This window comes from Bos taurus, chromosome X, assembly GCF_002263795.3.
Source record: "Bos taurus isolate L1 Dominette 01449 registration number 42190680 breed Hereford chromosome X, ARS-UCD2.0, whole genome shotgun sequence".
NCBI classification, from domain to species: Eukaryota; Metazoa; Chordata; class Mammalia; order Artiodactyla; family Bovidae; genus Bos; species Bos taurus.
This window is the reverse complement of record NC_037357.1, coordinates 29,318,295-29,333,732: the sequence shown is the minus strand read 5'-3', so window position 1 is coordinate 29,333,732 and position 15,438 is coordinate 29,318,295. Positions and strand designations below refer to the sequence as shown.

The window sequence follows — 15,438 nt, the reverse complement described above, 5'->3', positions numbered from 1 at the left end:
CCTGGCGTGCTGCAGTCCATGGGGTTGCAAAGAGTCGGACAGGACTGAGCGACTGAAGTGAACTGAACCATGTACACTTTCTTCTGATTGGCTGGTGGTGAGGTAATAGGGCGGGGCTCCAGGAATCCTGTGCACAGCCTGAAGTTACCATTCTCCACCGGATGGGGGTGGATTAGTTCCTGCAGAAGAAGTCAAAGATCTGGTTCTGTGTATCCCTTGAGGAAGAAACAGGCCCTGCTTTAATTGCTGCGCTATTGTTTCTTGATCACACCCTCAAGGCTTCTGCATCCCCTCCCTTTCCTGAATAGTAACTATTTGAATGTGCGCTTTGGTATTCAGGGAAGGTCTGGGAGGCTGAATGAAGCATTTTCCCAGGGAAAGGAAATATTTTGTATCCAAGAGGGCCCCACAGAGTCCTGCTCAGTCTAACGAGGGGATAGGCTGAGGCACTAAATGATACATTTGGGTCTTGTACGAAGCAGGATTGGAACCAAGACCATTTATTCCTGAGCCACTCTTTACACATCTTCCAGCCCTAAGAGGAAGCAACTTTGTAGCCGAAATCATTGACCACTGTCACCATGGGTACATCAGTTCAGTTCAGTTCAGTTCAGTCGCTCAGTCGTGTCCGACTCTTTTCGACCCCATGAATTGCAGCCCACCAGGCCTCTGTGTCCATCACCAACTCCCAGAGTTCACACAAACTCACGTCCATGGAGTCGGTGATGCCATCCAGCCATCTCATCCTCTGCCGTCCCCTTCTCCTTCTGCCCCCAATCCCTCCTAGCATCAGAGTCTTTTCCAATGAGTCAACTCTTCGCATGAGGTGGCCAAAGTACTGGAGTTTCAGCTTTAGCATCATTCCTTCCAAAGAAATCCCAGGACTGATCTCCTTTGGTTGGATCTCCTTGCAGTCCAAGGGACTCTCAAGAGTCTTCTCCAACACCACAGTTCAAAAGCATCAATTCTTCGGCGCTCAGCTTTCTTCACAGTCCAACTCTCATATCCATACATGACTACTGGAAAAACCGTAGCCTTGACTAGACGGACCTTTGTTGGCAAAGTAATGTCTTTGCTTTTGAATATGCTATCTAGGTTGGTCATAACCCTCCTTCCAAGGAGTAAGTGTCGTTTAATTTCATGGCTGCAATCACCTTCTGCCATGATTTTGGAGCCCCCCAAAATAAAGTCTGACACTGTTTCCACTGTTTCTCCATCTATTTCCCATGAAGTGATGGGACCAGAGGCCATAATCTTCGTTTTCTGAATGTTGAGCTTTAAGCCAACTTTTTCACTCTCCACTTGCACTTTCATCAAGAGGCTTTTGAGTTCCTCTTCACTTTCTGCCATAAGGGTGGTGGCATCTGCATATCTGAGGTTATTGATATTTCTCCTGGCAATCTTGATTCCAGCTCGTGTTTCTTCCAGCCCAGCGTTTCTCATGATGTACTCTGCATAGAAGTTAAATAAGCAGGGTGACAATATACAGCCTTGACATACTCCTTTTCCTATTTGGAACCAGTCTGTTGTTCCATGTCCAGGTCTAACTGTTGCTTCCAGACGTGCATATAGGTTTCTCAGGAGGCAGGTCAGGTGGTCTGGTATTCCCATCTCTTTCAGAATTTTCCACAGTTTATTTTGATCCACACAGTCAAAGGCTTTGGCATAGTCAATAAAGCAGAAATAGATGTTTTTCTGGAACTCTCTTGCTTTTTCCATGATCCATTGGATGTTGGCAATTTGATTTCTGGTTCCTCTGCCTTTTCTAAAACCAGTTTGAACATCTGGAAGTTCACTGTTCATGTATTGCTGAAGCCTGGTTTGGAGAATTTTGAGCATTACTTTACTAGCATTTGAGATGAGTGCAATTGTGCGGTAGTTTGAGCATTCTTTGGCATTGCCTTTCTTTGGGTACATCAGCCACATCAAAAAGCTCCATTGACTCAGCTACTACCCTCAATTCCAAACACCAAAAGGCTATCCATAATTGGAATCCTGTTTACTCATTACCTCTTGGCCTTGCACTTTAGACTGACGCCACAGAACATTCCCACCAACATTAAGCTCCGTTCTTCCCCTAAACACTCCCTCAGTGGAGCCTCATTTCTATCAGCAACATCAGGCCCCCAGGCTCTGCATTTGCTGGGGACCTCAGTGTTGTCCTGCATTCAGAAACAGGATTTAAGCAGGTGTTCAATTCAGTTCAGTTGCTCTGTCATGTCTGACTCTGCAATTCCATGAACTGCAGCACACAAGACTTCCGTGTCCATCACCAACACGTGGAGCTTGCTCAAACTCATGTCCATTGAGTCAGTGATGCCATCCAACCATCTCATCCTCTTTCATCCCCTTCTCCTCCCACCTTCAATCTTTCCCAGCATCAGGGTCTTTTCTAATCAGTTGGCTCTTTGCATCAGGTAGCCAAAATATTGGAGCTTTAGCTTCAGCATCAGTCCTTCCAATGAATATTCAGGATTGATTTCCTTTAGGATGGACTGGTTGGATCTCTTTGCAGTCCAAGGGACTCTCAAGAGTCTTTTCCAACACCACAGTTCAAAAGCATCAATTCTTCAGTGCTTATCTTTCTTTATAGTCCAACTTTCACATTCATACATGAAAAACCATAGCTTTGACTAGACAGACCTTTGTTAGCAAAGTAATGCCTCTGCTTTTTAATGTGCTGCCTAGGTTGGTCATAACTTTTCTTCCAAGGAGCAAGCATCTCTTAATTTCTGGCTGCAATCACCATCTGCAATCATTTTGGAGCCCAAAAAATAAAGTCTGTCACTGTTTCCATTGTTTTCCCATCTATTTGCCATGAAGTGATGGGACCAGATGCCATGATCTTAGTTTTCTGAATGTTGAGTTTCAAGCCAACTTTTTCACTCTCCTCTTTCACTTTCATCAAGAGTCTCTTTAGTTCTTCGATTTCTGCCATAAGGATGGTGGCATCTGCATATCCTCCTGGCAATCTTGATTCCAGCTTGTGTTTCATCCAGCCCAGTGTTTCTCATGATGTACACTTCATATAAGTTAAATAAGCAGGGTGACAATATACAGCCTTGATGTACTCCTTTCCCGATTTGGAACCAGTCTGTTGTTCCATGTCCAATTCTAAGGGCCTCTTCTAGGCATTTTATAAATGCACTGTTTCCATGCATCTGCTTCTCTGATGGCAAAGCCACCTGCCTCTTTCCAGTTGGTGAGTGGGGCCACCTCTGTCCTCTCCTCATCTGTGTCCTTCTAGTAGGTCAGCAAGAAAGAAAAAGCAGACAAATGAGATAAAAGTTATGCAAAACAATTTTTTAAGAGCTAGAAGTTACTATTTTAAGGAGACACTATATGAAACACTTTTACTTGGCTTCAACATAAACTTAGAACTTAAATCCTATTTTATTGTGATGATTCTTCTTCAAATGCCAGGAAGATTTAGCAGGACAAGAGAGGCCCTGTTCCAAACAAGGGAGCTGTTGGAACCCATTGAAACTCCTGTTGGCCCACTCCTAACAGTAGTTTAGATGTGGACTACCCTTTTCCTAGATAATCGGCATTCCTTTTGATTCCCCCAGAATAATGTATTTGAAAGTAAAATGTATTCTTCCTGCTGCCTTAAGTTCTAGTGACTCTTCCAATACAGATTTCTATCATATGGAGGTTTTGATTTAAAGTAATTTCCTAAAGTAGCCTAAGGCAAATCACTTAACCACTAATGGGTAAGCCATCACAGCCTTGAAATGGTGCCTATTTAAAGGCTCACTGAACTGAGTGGAACCATTTCAGAAGCAAGTGTGAAATTTCAAATGAGCTTATCACATTCATTAGCTGCATAGTCAAGGATATTTTGTGCTTAGCTTTCTTCTAACTCAAAGTTGGTAGGGGAGTGGAAGTGAAGAGATTGCAAGACCAGTAGGTGTGTGATTTCACCTCTCAATTAGTGAATCAGAACCCTTGGATCTGAAACCAAAGAATTATGAGGGGGAGTGCTCTGAAGTTCACATATGACCCAGGGACACACTTCTGCTCTGACCACCTATTAGCCCTGTGACTTGGAGACGGTGTGCTGGAGCTGGCTTGCACCAGTTTATGAGAGCCTATCAAACAATACATGGGGTCACCAAGAGGCAGACAGGACTGCCTCTTAACTTGAGATACCTAGTTTTCTTTTATTAATACTAATCTTGTGTTCCTACTACCTGCCCTTTGTTGCAAAACTCTTACATATCCTGGCTCCCCCTTCACCTCCTTGGAGCAGTTCTTTCAGGGTAACCTGAGATGCTGCTTCCTGGGCTTAAGTCCTAAAAATTCCCATTGAATCTCAAAACAGAACTCTTAATTTTTAGATTGTGAAAATTTTTTAGTAATGTTGTAAAGAATAAAAATATAATTATACTCAAAATATGCAAAATGTAATATATGTTTATAACAATGTAAATTATTTTTAAAATAAAGATTTGTTAACATACTTAAAAAACAGGATTTTTAAAATAGTCAAAATCATCTGTTAAAGTAAAGAATGCAAATTATGATTAACAAATGTAAAATGTTTAAATCAAAGTTAGGTAAACAAAGCTTTTAATTTTAGGGAAACATTCTTTAACATATTAATTTTAAAAGTGAAATCATTATGAGGGAGGAAAGGAACACACTGAGCTGACTCCATCTTGAAAAAGGAAACTCCATCTTGCACTTTCAGTGAGCTTTGGACCATGTGCTTGGTAGCCATGGGGATAACATACCTACAGCCAAATTGGGGTCCCGGACTGATAAACACTAGATTCCATACCAAGATTTCCCGTCACTGAAAAGAATGTAATATTCCCCTATGTAGTCAGTCACCTTTATAATCTTTATGGCACCCATTGGTGTAGGCTACAATATATAACCAGCTGATGCTTCTGATTATGAATCATGGCTGTAACCTGATTGTATCTCCCTTTAACACTTTCCAGGCTAGGTTTAAGGAATTTGGGGATGTGAGCTTGAGCAGTACACTTAAGGTATACAAGGTTTTCACAACAGTCAGTCAGGGTCCTTGGCTAAGAGGAGACTGCCTTGGGCCCAACGGTGTAATAAACTGCACTCCACTATCTGCGTTGTCCTTCTGAGTGAGTTTGTTTCCTGGAATGCGTGACTATAACAACTATACATAGTTTTATAAAAATAACACCATTCACAACTCTCGTCTTCCATATCCTTATCCTTGCTCGTGTAAAAAATTGATATACTTTATACTTATTAGCATGTAAAGAATTTCTATTTTCTGTATATATATATATATATATACACACATATATATATATATATATATATACATATACAGATATATAAAAGCTTTATACCTATATAAAGGTAAAATTATGAAAGCATGAGTCATTTAATATTGAATGATGTTCTTCAATAGCTATGTGCCTATTAATTTGCAAGTATTTCTAGAACCATAAACATAAGAAAATGAAAGAAAGAAAATCATATAAACACTAGGAAATGATATTGTTGTAGCCATGCGTTCCGGAAAACAAACTCACTCAGAAGGATAACGCAGATAGTTGAGTGCAGTTTATTACACCGGCGGGCCCAAGGCAGAGTCTCCTCTTAGCCAAGGACCCTGACCAGCATTTGTGAAAATCTTGTATACCCCATGTGTATGTGTCTGAACCTGCCACTCCAAACTCCTTGAGTTTCACATAAACCAAGGAAAATACAATCCCAATAACCCCATTATTCACATGCTATGTGCTCATGTGCTCAAAGAGTCAAACAATTAGCCAATAATCAGTAAACCCGAGGTTACACTCTGATAGACACAGAAAAATTTATGGCCTGTCTGGAGAAGGGGTGATTATTGTATGTTTTCTCTTAGGCAATAAGTAACCTAGATATGATCTTCAAGGTTCCCCTGTCTTGAGGGGGTCTTACCCTTCTGTTGTTGTTTTAATAGGCATTAAACACAGAGTTCAGAGTCCATTGGAAAGGTGGCTGAGCATGATCAGCATGAACAGGCCTAAGATGGAGTCCAGGCCCTATGAATTCCTTCTTCAATATTATGGAAGAATTCAGTGCATTCGTGCTATCAAAGAAGATGTAAGGATTCATTTGTCTTTTCTGTTACCTAAATACCTCTAGTCAAATGCTCCCTGTACTCTAAAGTCCCTTGCCCCTCTCTGACATGAGCAGTGGCACCACTGCATTTGCAGTTTCCTCTTGTTTAAGGACCCAGGAGAAGACTTGGGGTTTGATCAGTGTTAGTCATGAGTGATAACCTCATAGGATTGGTGAGTTACTCTGGTTCAGCACTCCCTTGACTTGTGCTATGGTGACGCTGTGCCAGCACTGAGGAAAAGATTCTGAGTGATGCAGGTACTCAGGTTTTTTTGTTTTGTTTTGTTTTTTAATAAATTAATTGTGGGTATATGTGATTCTACTATCTGGGGCTTCCCTGGGACCTTCTATGTCATGGAGTTCAGTCAAGGAGGCCCTCTTCTCCAAATCTAAGAGCATAACCATGGTAAGCTACTATGGGTTAAGTGTTCTGTGTACAATGTCACTTTTACAAAACCCCTAATATATATTAATTGATGCTATGTAATTGTTATAGAAACAATCCTATTATTTTATTCTTATTATAATTATAATTGTTACTTCTTACAGGAAAAAAAAAAAAAAAAAAACTAGCTCCTTAAACAAACTGTCACCTCAGGGATACACTGGCAGGAAGTCCCTAGTAATATATAGGAAAGGAAAGTGTTAGCAGAAATGGAAATGCCAAAAAAAAAAAAAAGAAAAGGAAAGGAAAATGTTAATGGGTCCTGTACTACTTTCCTATTGCTATTGTAACAGAGTATCACAAACTTAGCAGCCTGAATGAAACAAATTTATTATTTTACATTTCCGGAGGTATAAGTCTAACAAAGATTGTAGTTGTTCAGTGGCTAAGTTGTGTCTGACTCTGCAACCTCATGGACTGCAGCATTCCAAGCTTCCATGTCCTTCACAGTCTCCTGGAGTTTGCTCAAACTCATGTCCATCGAGTCAGTGATACCATCCAACCATCTCATCCTCTGTCTCACCCTTCTCCTCCTGCCCTCAATCTTTCCCAGCATCAGAGTCTTTTCCAAACAATTGGCTCTTCACATCAGGTGGCCAAAGTATTGGAGCTTCGGTTTCAGCATCAGTTCTTCCAATGAATATTCAGGTTTGATTTCTTTTAGGACTGACTGGTTTGATCTCCTTGCAGTCCAAGGGACTCTCAAGAGCCTTCTCCAGTACCACAATTTGAAAGCATCAATTCTTTGGCTCTCAGCCTAACAAAAGTATCACTGAACTAAAATCAAGTTGTGAACAGGGCTGTGTTGTCCTGGAGGCTCCAGGGGATATCCATTTCCTTGCCTTTTTTCAGCTACTAGAGGCTGCCCATGTTTCTTGGCTCAGGCTCCTCCCTTCCTCTATTAGCAAACACCACAGTAGAGTCTAGATCCTTCTTTTCATTCTGACTTCTTTCCCTCTCTTCTACTTTAAGGACCCTTGTCATTATAGGGGGCCCACTTGAATAATCTAGCATAATCTCCCCATCTCAAAACCCTCAAAACCGTTAATTTAATCACATCTGCTAAGTTTGTTTTGCCATATAAAGGTAGCATAGCCATAAGATCCAGAAATTAAGACATGGACAATCATTGTTCTACCTATCATACAGTGTCTTACATTGAACTTCAGCATATCTACTATTCCAGTAACTAACTTCTAACTACATTCCTCCCCTAATTTTCCACTTCATAGGAATCTGTCCTTTCCTTTCTTCCCCTTAATGGAAAACTTACAGTGGACAAGATAATATTCTAGGCACAGGAGATACAGCTATGAGCAAAACAGGTATGGCCCCTTCTGATGTAGATTATACTGTCTAGTTGGGGAGACAGAGATCAACTAAGAATCACACAAAATAATGTAAAATGCCAATATAGTCATTAGTGTCAAGCCCAGGCAGGGGTTGAGACAGAGGAGGAAGGAGCATGCTTTGGAGACCATTAACTAGGAAGATTAGAATAACAGCAGGTGCCCTGGACACTTAGATAAGACAGTCTTTCCACGTGATTTTCAGTCAATAAACATGTTCATTTCATTTAGCTAACAATGGCCTTTTCCATTTCAACTTCGTGTCTTTTATAAATGCTGTCAGTTCATACAGCAAAGCAAGTTTCATGTATTTAGATAGTCACAAAAATGCTTTGGCTTGAATACCTCAGGAGTGTCATTTCCACTTATGGATACTTCTGTAGCACTCTGAGATAGACATCAGTGCAGATAGTGGCCAAGGGTGACAAAATCTGTAAAATATTTAAACACATGGTTCTTGCTTCCATGTTCAATAACATAAGCTCTGGCTGAGGGAAGCATGGGTGAGAGCAAGGGATACATGATCAAATGGAAACTTAAGACACCTTCGTTGGTATCTGTGCTGGTTTTTCTATTACCACTGGTTTCTGTGCTGGTTTTTGCCATTACTCGAAGCCTTGGGAGAGAAGAGAGTACTGAACAAAGGGACTTAAATAGTTTATGACTTTCAGGGCCCTGGGAGGATGATGATAAAGCTTATTTTAACTATAGCTATGCCATATGGTCTCTGCTTTCCTAGGTTTCAAGAATAAATGGGAGAATTAAAAATACTTGAGTTTCAACACAATTGTGAATTGTCTAATAGAAGGCAAAACAAAACAATCAACAAACAAAAAGCAAATATTGTTTCAAAACAGCCTGGCTTTCAAGCAACCTATTTCTTTCCCTCTTTTGTTGTTACTATTTAAAAAAAAATACCATAAGATTTATTTGGATAAGAAATGATTTTTTTTTCACAATTCTCTTATTATGCAGAAACTTAGGGATGGGGGAGGACTGTTCTGCCAGGGCTGCTTACTTTAATGATTTAAGAATTCACAGGGTGGTTCAGCACCTATGGTTCCCTCTCATCATCATTATTTATTTAAAACCACACATCTAGGAGATCAGTTTTCTGTTGACTTTCATTTATTTTCCCCAGGACAAAGATGATTAGTTAAGGCAACAAATTTCATATCTGAAAATATGTGCTGTAAACACTTTGTTAAGCAACATTTGTCAAATTAAGACAGTTTATTTGGCCTTGAGTGTCCTTTAAAATGAGGTTTCTCTGTTTGGGATGCATTCTTTCTGGAGGCTAGGTTTGGTAAATAATTTATGGTGTCCAGAATACCTTTGATGAATTTACTATTTCATTTTTTTTTAGTTTTATTATTCTTTTAATTTAAATTTACTTATTTTAATTGGAGGCTAATTACTTTACAATATTGTATTGGTTTTGCCATACATCAACATGAATTCACCACGGGTGTACATGTGTTCCCCATCTTGAACCCCCCTCCCATCTCCTTCCTCGTACCATCCCTCTGGGTCATCCCAGGGCACCAGCCCCAAGCATCCTGTATCCTGCATTGAACCTGGACTGGCGATCTTTATTAAGAGACCATTTTCAGGTCTAGGGACTTACTTATTCATTATATTACTGCAGAAAACATGTGTCAAAAATCTATAAGGATTGCATGTACCAAGAAACTTATTATCAGTATGGATCTAACTACTATCTGATATATATTCTGTGAAACTAAGTCAAACAAATTCAGGATATATGAGAGAACAAATTTTCTCACCAAGTGGAATGGTTTCCTTAGTTAAAACAAAGCAAAAAGTCCTCAAGGTCTGCTAAGAAATCTCTGGTGTAGAGGAATAGTTTAAGAGGGTCAAACAATATTAATTGTTTCAGTGAAAATTCTTATCCTTTTTTTAAATATATATTTATTCTTTCATTTGGCTGTTTCTGGGTCTTAGTTGTGGTATGTGGAATCTAGTTATCTGACTAGAGATGAATCCAGGCCCTCTGCATTGGGAGCACAGATTCTTAGCTGCTGCACCACCAGGGAAGTCCCCAGGCATTCCTATTCTTAGGCTGTGCTTACATGGATGTACACTGCTACCAACATGCCTCTCTCCCCTCAGGTATTGTTTACCCTTTGAAGATTCTAACCTTAGTGTGGATAACCAAAGAGGCCTCAGCAGAACTGATACAAGTTGGGGCAAAGATAAGCAAATACCTAGAGGGTAATTAATAAAGGAAAACACAGAGCACTGAAGGGAAGGAAAAAGAATTTTCTCTCTGTCCCTTTAGGTTCTTGGCTAAAACCTCCCCATAATAATAAAAAGGATAGACTGACAGGAGAAAAACAAATTTAATTACTTATGTACAGGAATCCCACAAACATATGAGACTTGAAGGCAGCCAGACACTTATGGTTTGTATGTCACCATGCGCTGAGCAAGTGATAGGGGTCCAGGGCTTCAAGAGAAAGAAAACAATTTATAGGTGGAGAAGAGGAAATGTTTGGTAAACAAATGTTTGCCCTGTCTGCAAAAAATAAATCTCTCAGATGAGAGATTATCTCTCAAGTTATCTCTGGTAATAGCTGCCTTCCCGATGCTAGGGGAACCACTAACCAAAACTGCCCACCCTGACCAGGCATGATAGTAACCACTTGCATGAGTTATCTTACAACAGGAGGTCCTTGTAAGAACCATGGAACTGACAAGCTACCCACCCACCAGAAGAATTTGGGAAAGGTCAAAGGAGATTCCACATGTCTGACCACCTCCCAGAATTCTTCTCATTGGCATCCATCTTGACTGAGTGACATGTGCATCACCAGGAAGGACCCAGAGTCAGAATGATTGGCCAGAAACTACCTGGAAACTAATCCCATCACCATAAAACCCAAGACTGAGCTACATGGCAGAGCAGTTCTCTTGGGTTCTCTAATCCTACCCACCTAATCTCTAATCTCCACCCAGGCGCCTCTTCCCAATAAAGTCTCTTGCTTTGTCAGCACCAGTGTCTTCTCAGCCAATTCATTTCTGAGTGTTAGACAAGAGCCCACTCTCAGGCCCTGGAAGGGGTCCCTCTTTATTGTAACACTGGCAAAGGCCCCCTTTCTAAATTCTTTTAGACAGTTAAGGGTGAGATACAAAGTTCTTCCTGGGCTTACTAGGTCTCCATTGCCTTCAGCTCCTCATGCCAAAATGGCATATTTTAGGGTGAGATACGGAGAAGGCAATGGCAAGCCACTCCAGTACTCTTGCCTAGAAAATCCCATGGATGGAGGAGCCTGGTGGGCCGCAGTCTATGGGGTCGCTATGAGTGGAGGCGACTGAGTGGCTTCACTTTCACTTTTAACTCTCACGCAATGGAGAAGGAAATGGCAACCCACTCCAGTGTATTTGCCTGGAGAATCCCAGGGACGGCACAGCCTGGTGGGCTGCAGTCTATGGGGTCGCACAGAGTCGGGCATGACTGAAGCGACTTAGCAGCAGCATCAGCAGCAGGGTGAGATAATCTGTTCTCCTTCAGCATAAAACAGTGAAGCTTATAAAGAATAGGTCTCCTATTCAAAAGGAACCTGAACACGGAGTCAGACACAGAACAGGCACTCAAAATATTCATTTGAAAAAAATATGTATACTCACATACATATATGCACTGTTGTTTATTGTGTATTAAGATTGAAGAAATCAAATGCTACAAAGAATTCAAATTAACCTAAAGAAAAGTAGGTTGGAATTGGAATGAATAGAAAGGTAAAAGGGCTTGGGAAATTTCTTGGCCTTCCCTTTGAGCCTCAACCAGGAAGGTGGCTTTATCTCCTTCTTGTAGATAGAATTGCTTTGAGGGCCTGACATTTACATGATGAGATGGTTTTGATCCTTTTGTTGGCTGTAAAATTGCTCAGAGTACTTCTGCGTAGATTTCTCTGTTTCTCATCTTTGGGATTTTCTGGATCTCTGAGGAAAGGTCAGCCCCTCTGATATGAACAATTTGGGCACTTCACTGCTGCTGCTGCTGAGTCACTTCAGTCATGTCCGACTCTGTGCGACCCCATAGATGGCAGCCCACCAGGATGCCCGTCCCTGGGATTCTCCAGGCAAGAACACTGGAGTGGGTTGCCATTTCCTTCTCCAATGCATGAAAGTGAAAAGTGAAAGTGAAGTCACTCAGTCGTGCCTGACCCTCAGTGACCCCATGGACTGCAGCCTTCCAGGCTCCTCCATCCATGGGATTTTCCAGGCAAGAGTACTGGAGTGGGGTGCCATTGCCTTCTCTGTTGGGCACTTTAGGATCTTCAAATATTCTAACTAGAACTTGACACCTCAAAGGATGTGACATTTCAAAATGGGAATAATGTACTGGGGCAGGGTGGAGAGGCTGTAAACTTCAGAATGTGAGAAAGAAGATATTTCCCTGGAAATGGCAAAGAGCAAAACTCTCTCAGCTCCCACTGTTCATTCTGGAGAAAGATCACAAAACTCCCTCCAGAAGTTCCTCTGGGTTCAAAGGGTTAATAAAATCTCCCCAGCAGGATGAGTCTTTGTCTTGTCTCAGTTACTCCAGGACTCTAACGAGTCGTGATTGATTTATGTATGTGTATGTCTGCAAAGAAGACCCACCCAAGAGAGAGAGGTCAGGAAACAGAATTAGGTCTAGCAGCAGGGCCCATGACTAGTACAGCAACATGAGCCTAAGTGCAACTGGGCTATAGATAGATCAAGGCCAGATCAATAGTTAGACTTCATATATAAATTCACTATGTCATATTCATATGACAGATTTCAGCAGTTCAGCGCCTCAATCCTTAACAATTAATGAAGGATCTGATCTAAGATCCTAATGCACAATCATATTCCCACCAATAAATATGAAATATTGAATTTCAGAGTTAAATATCTAACTGTCAGTTAGTGTGTGAAGAAAGTTTTTATAAGAGGATGAGATATGTCAAAAATCTACAGTGAGGTTTTTCTTTTTTGGTTCTTTTCTCAGGAGTATTATAGTTGCAGATAAAGCTATTTTCAAATAATAAGGATTTTAAAACACAAAGGCTCAACTGTACTATTTCATGAGGAATCCTGAGCAAGGATTCTATTTTGGGAAATGAGAACGGCAGGAAGGATCAAGGACATCTGTGATTACAATTGCTTCATATTGCTTAGAGGGGCTCAAGCGATTAAAATATCTGTTTGAAGAAAAGAAAATGCCATGACGTCTGTCTAAACAAAGAAAAAAGTAACAAAATATGATTTGTTGCTTTCTGAGAGTACAAATCCCTCAAGCTGAAATTCCATAGCTAATGCTTTCTTTGGAGGGTTTTGTGCTCTAAAAGGAACAGAAACCAGGGAGCAATGCTCCCTAGAAAAATAAGAGTGACCAGGGCATCCACCCAAAGCTGAGGTCCCTGTTCTAACATTCACCCCTACCCAGCTCTGTGATCTTAGGCAGATTACCTAACTTTTCTGAACATCACTTTTTCCATTTTTAAAGTACGGATTTAATATTCTCACCTCCAAGATTTGTCATGAGGAGCAACTGAAAGAATGACTGCAAAATGCTTTATAAATTCTAAGTTCCACACCAATAAAACTTATGAACAACTTCATTCACTGAATGAAAACTGAATAGAGGAGAGCTGTTAATATAATAATAATTATACAATTATGTTGGGTAGGATGTACTGGTAGATTGGGATTGACATATAAACACTTCAATGTATAAAATAGATAACTAATGAGAACCTACTATGTAGCACAGGGAACTCTACTCAATGCTCTGTGTTGACCTAAGTGGGAAGAAAATTAAAAATTAAAAAAGAGGGGATATATGTATATGTATAACTGATTCATTTTATTGTATAACAGAAAATACCACAACATTGTAAAACAACTATATTCCAATAAAATTAATTATACAGTTATCATTTGCTAATCCCTTACTCTTTGCAGTCCCTGAATTCTCTAAGCAGATTTTTCTCCAGGACAAGGACAAAGAGATGGAAATGATGAGAGAAGATGAGGTATAGGAGAAGAAAAAGGAATGATTCAATTTGTAGGTAATTGGCTATCCTGAGGAAGAAACCAAAATAAATGGAGCTGAAATGATAATCAAATGTATAACAGAAGAAAATTTTCCCGAGCTATAAAGAGTTTGCTGATTGAAAAGGTCCATTGTATTCCAGTTAAAGTTAATGAAAGTAGCACACCATCTAGGCTTATCCCTGTGGTATTTTTGAATTACAAGGACAAAGAAAAATGTATCCTACATACAGCTCAACAGAAAAACCAGGCAACTTACAAAGGAACAAAACCCAGTCTGGTCTCAGACTTCTGCTCTACAATCTTGAGCACTGGAAGAAAGTGAAGCAATGTCTACAGAGTTCTGAGGGAAAAAGGTTGTGACCTAAGTTTTCTTTACCAAGTCAAGATATCGTTCATGGATAAAAGTTACATTCCACCATGAAGAAGTTACAGCCATGAACTTTTATGCTCTGAACAACAGAACTGGAAAAATGTTAAAAATACAAGATGATCTAATAGTCTACCTGAAGCATATGCCAGAAACAATTGAAGGGTAATAAAATGAAATCAAATAATGAGTTTTAAAATTTTCTTGGGTTGATCAGGGCACAAGGCAATAATTATTTAGAATATAAAATGAAAAGATGACTAATTTGAAAATTACATTTATAATAGAAACAAAAGACATGAAATATCTGGAAATTCCCTTGAGGAGATTTATCAGACCTAAATGAAGAAAACTATAAAAGAGATATGAAATATTTTTTAGAAAATATTACAACTGTCAATCAATTTACACTTTTAATTATCTTTTAAAGAAGGATATTAAATGTTATAAATAAATCCATTCTCCAAAATTAGTTCATAGTTTTAAAGCAAATCAAATCAAAATAAAGAAAAAACCGAATTAAAATTATATTCTAATATTCATCTGGAAAAGTGAACAGTCAATATCTACAATAGTTAAAAACATTTTTTAAAAAAGGTATCACAGGGAGATTTGTTCAATGAGATATTAAAATGAACTATAAGTCACAGGCATTAAAAAAGTTGACACTGACACAAGAATCAACAAATAGATCATTTGAACATACTAGATTGCCCTGAAACACACTTTATTATAAAAACAAATGCAACCCATTAAAAATCAATAACTTTGTAGTTATTAGTTATTATAGTGGAGAAATTTATTCCTTTAAAATATTATGAAAGAATATTATGAAAAATATTATGAAAAGAACTACTTGGAAATCACTTTAATATATCCTCACCTTAAATCAAATGCCAAGGTAAATTTCAGATAGATTAAATAAAGAGCTAAATGTAAAACTGCAGAAGTCATGAAAACTCTGAACATGTAGATGAATGTTTAACTTACCATAATGTTCAAGAATAGGACTTTATTAAGATTTCAGAGGACAAATATTAATCAAGGAGCTCTAAAATGGAGAACATTCTTGGATTGATCCTGGGCTTCCCTTGTGGCTCAGCTGGTAAAGAATTCACCTGCAATGC

The 15,438-nt window shown here is 39.4% G+C and overlaps 1 protein-coding gene across 1 annotated transcript in view; it reads right to left on the bottom strand.

Moving 5' to 3' along the window:
• The window catches only part of LOC527529 (RNA polymerase II elongation factor ELL2-like), a 143,680-nt gene that overhangs the window by 111,549 nt on the left and 16,693 nt on the right, over positions 1–15,438 (bottom strand). Inside the window, exon 2 of the mRNA XM_059883819.1 lies at positions 2,011–2,162. Within this exon, the coding sequence (XP_059739802.1) occupies positions 2,011–2,162 (152 nt within the window). The remainder of the gene's footprint in view (positions 1–2,010; positions 2,163–15,438) is intronic.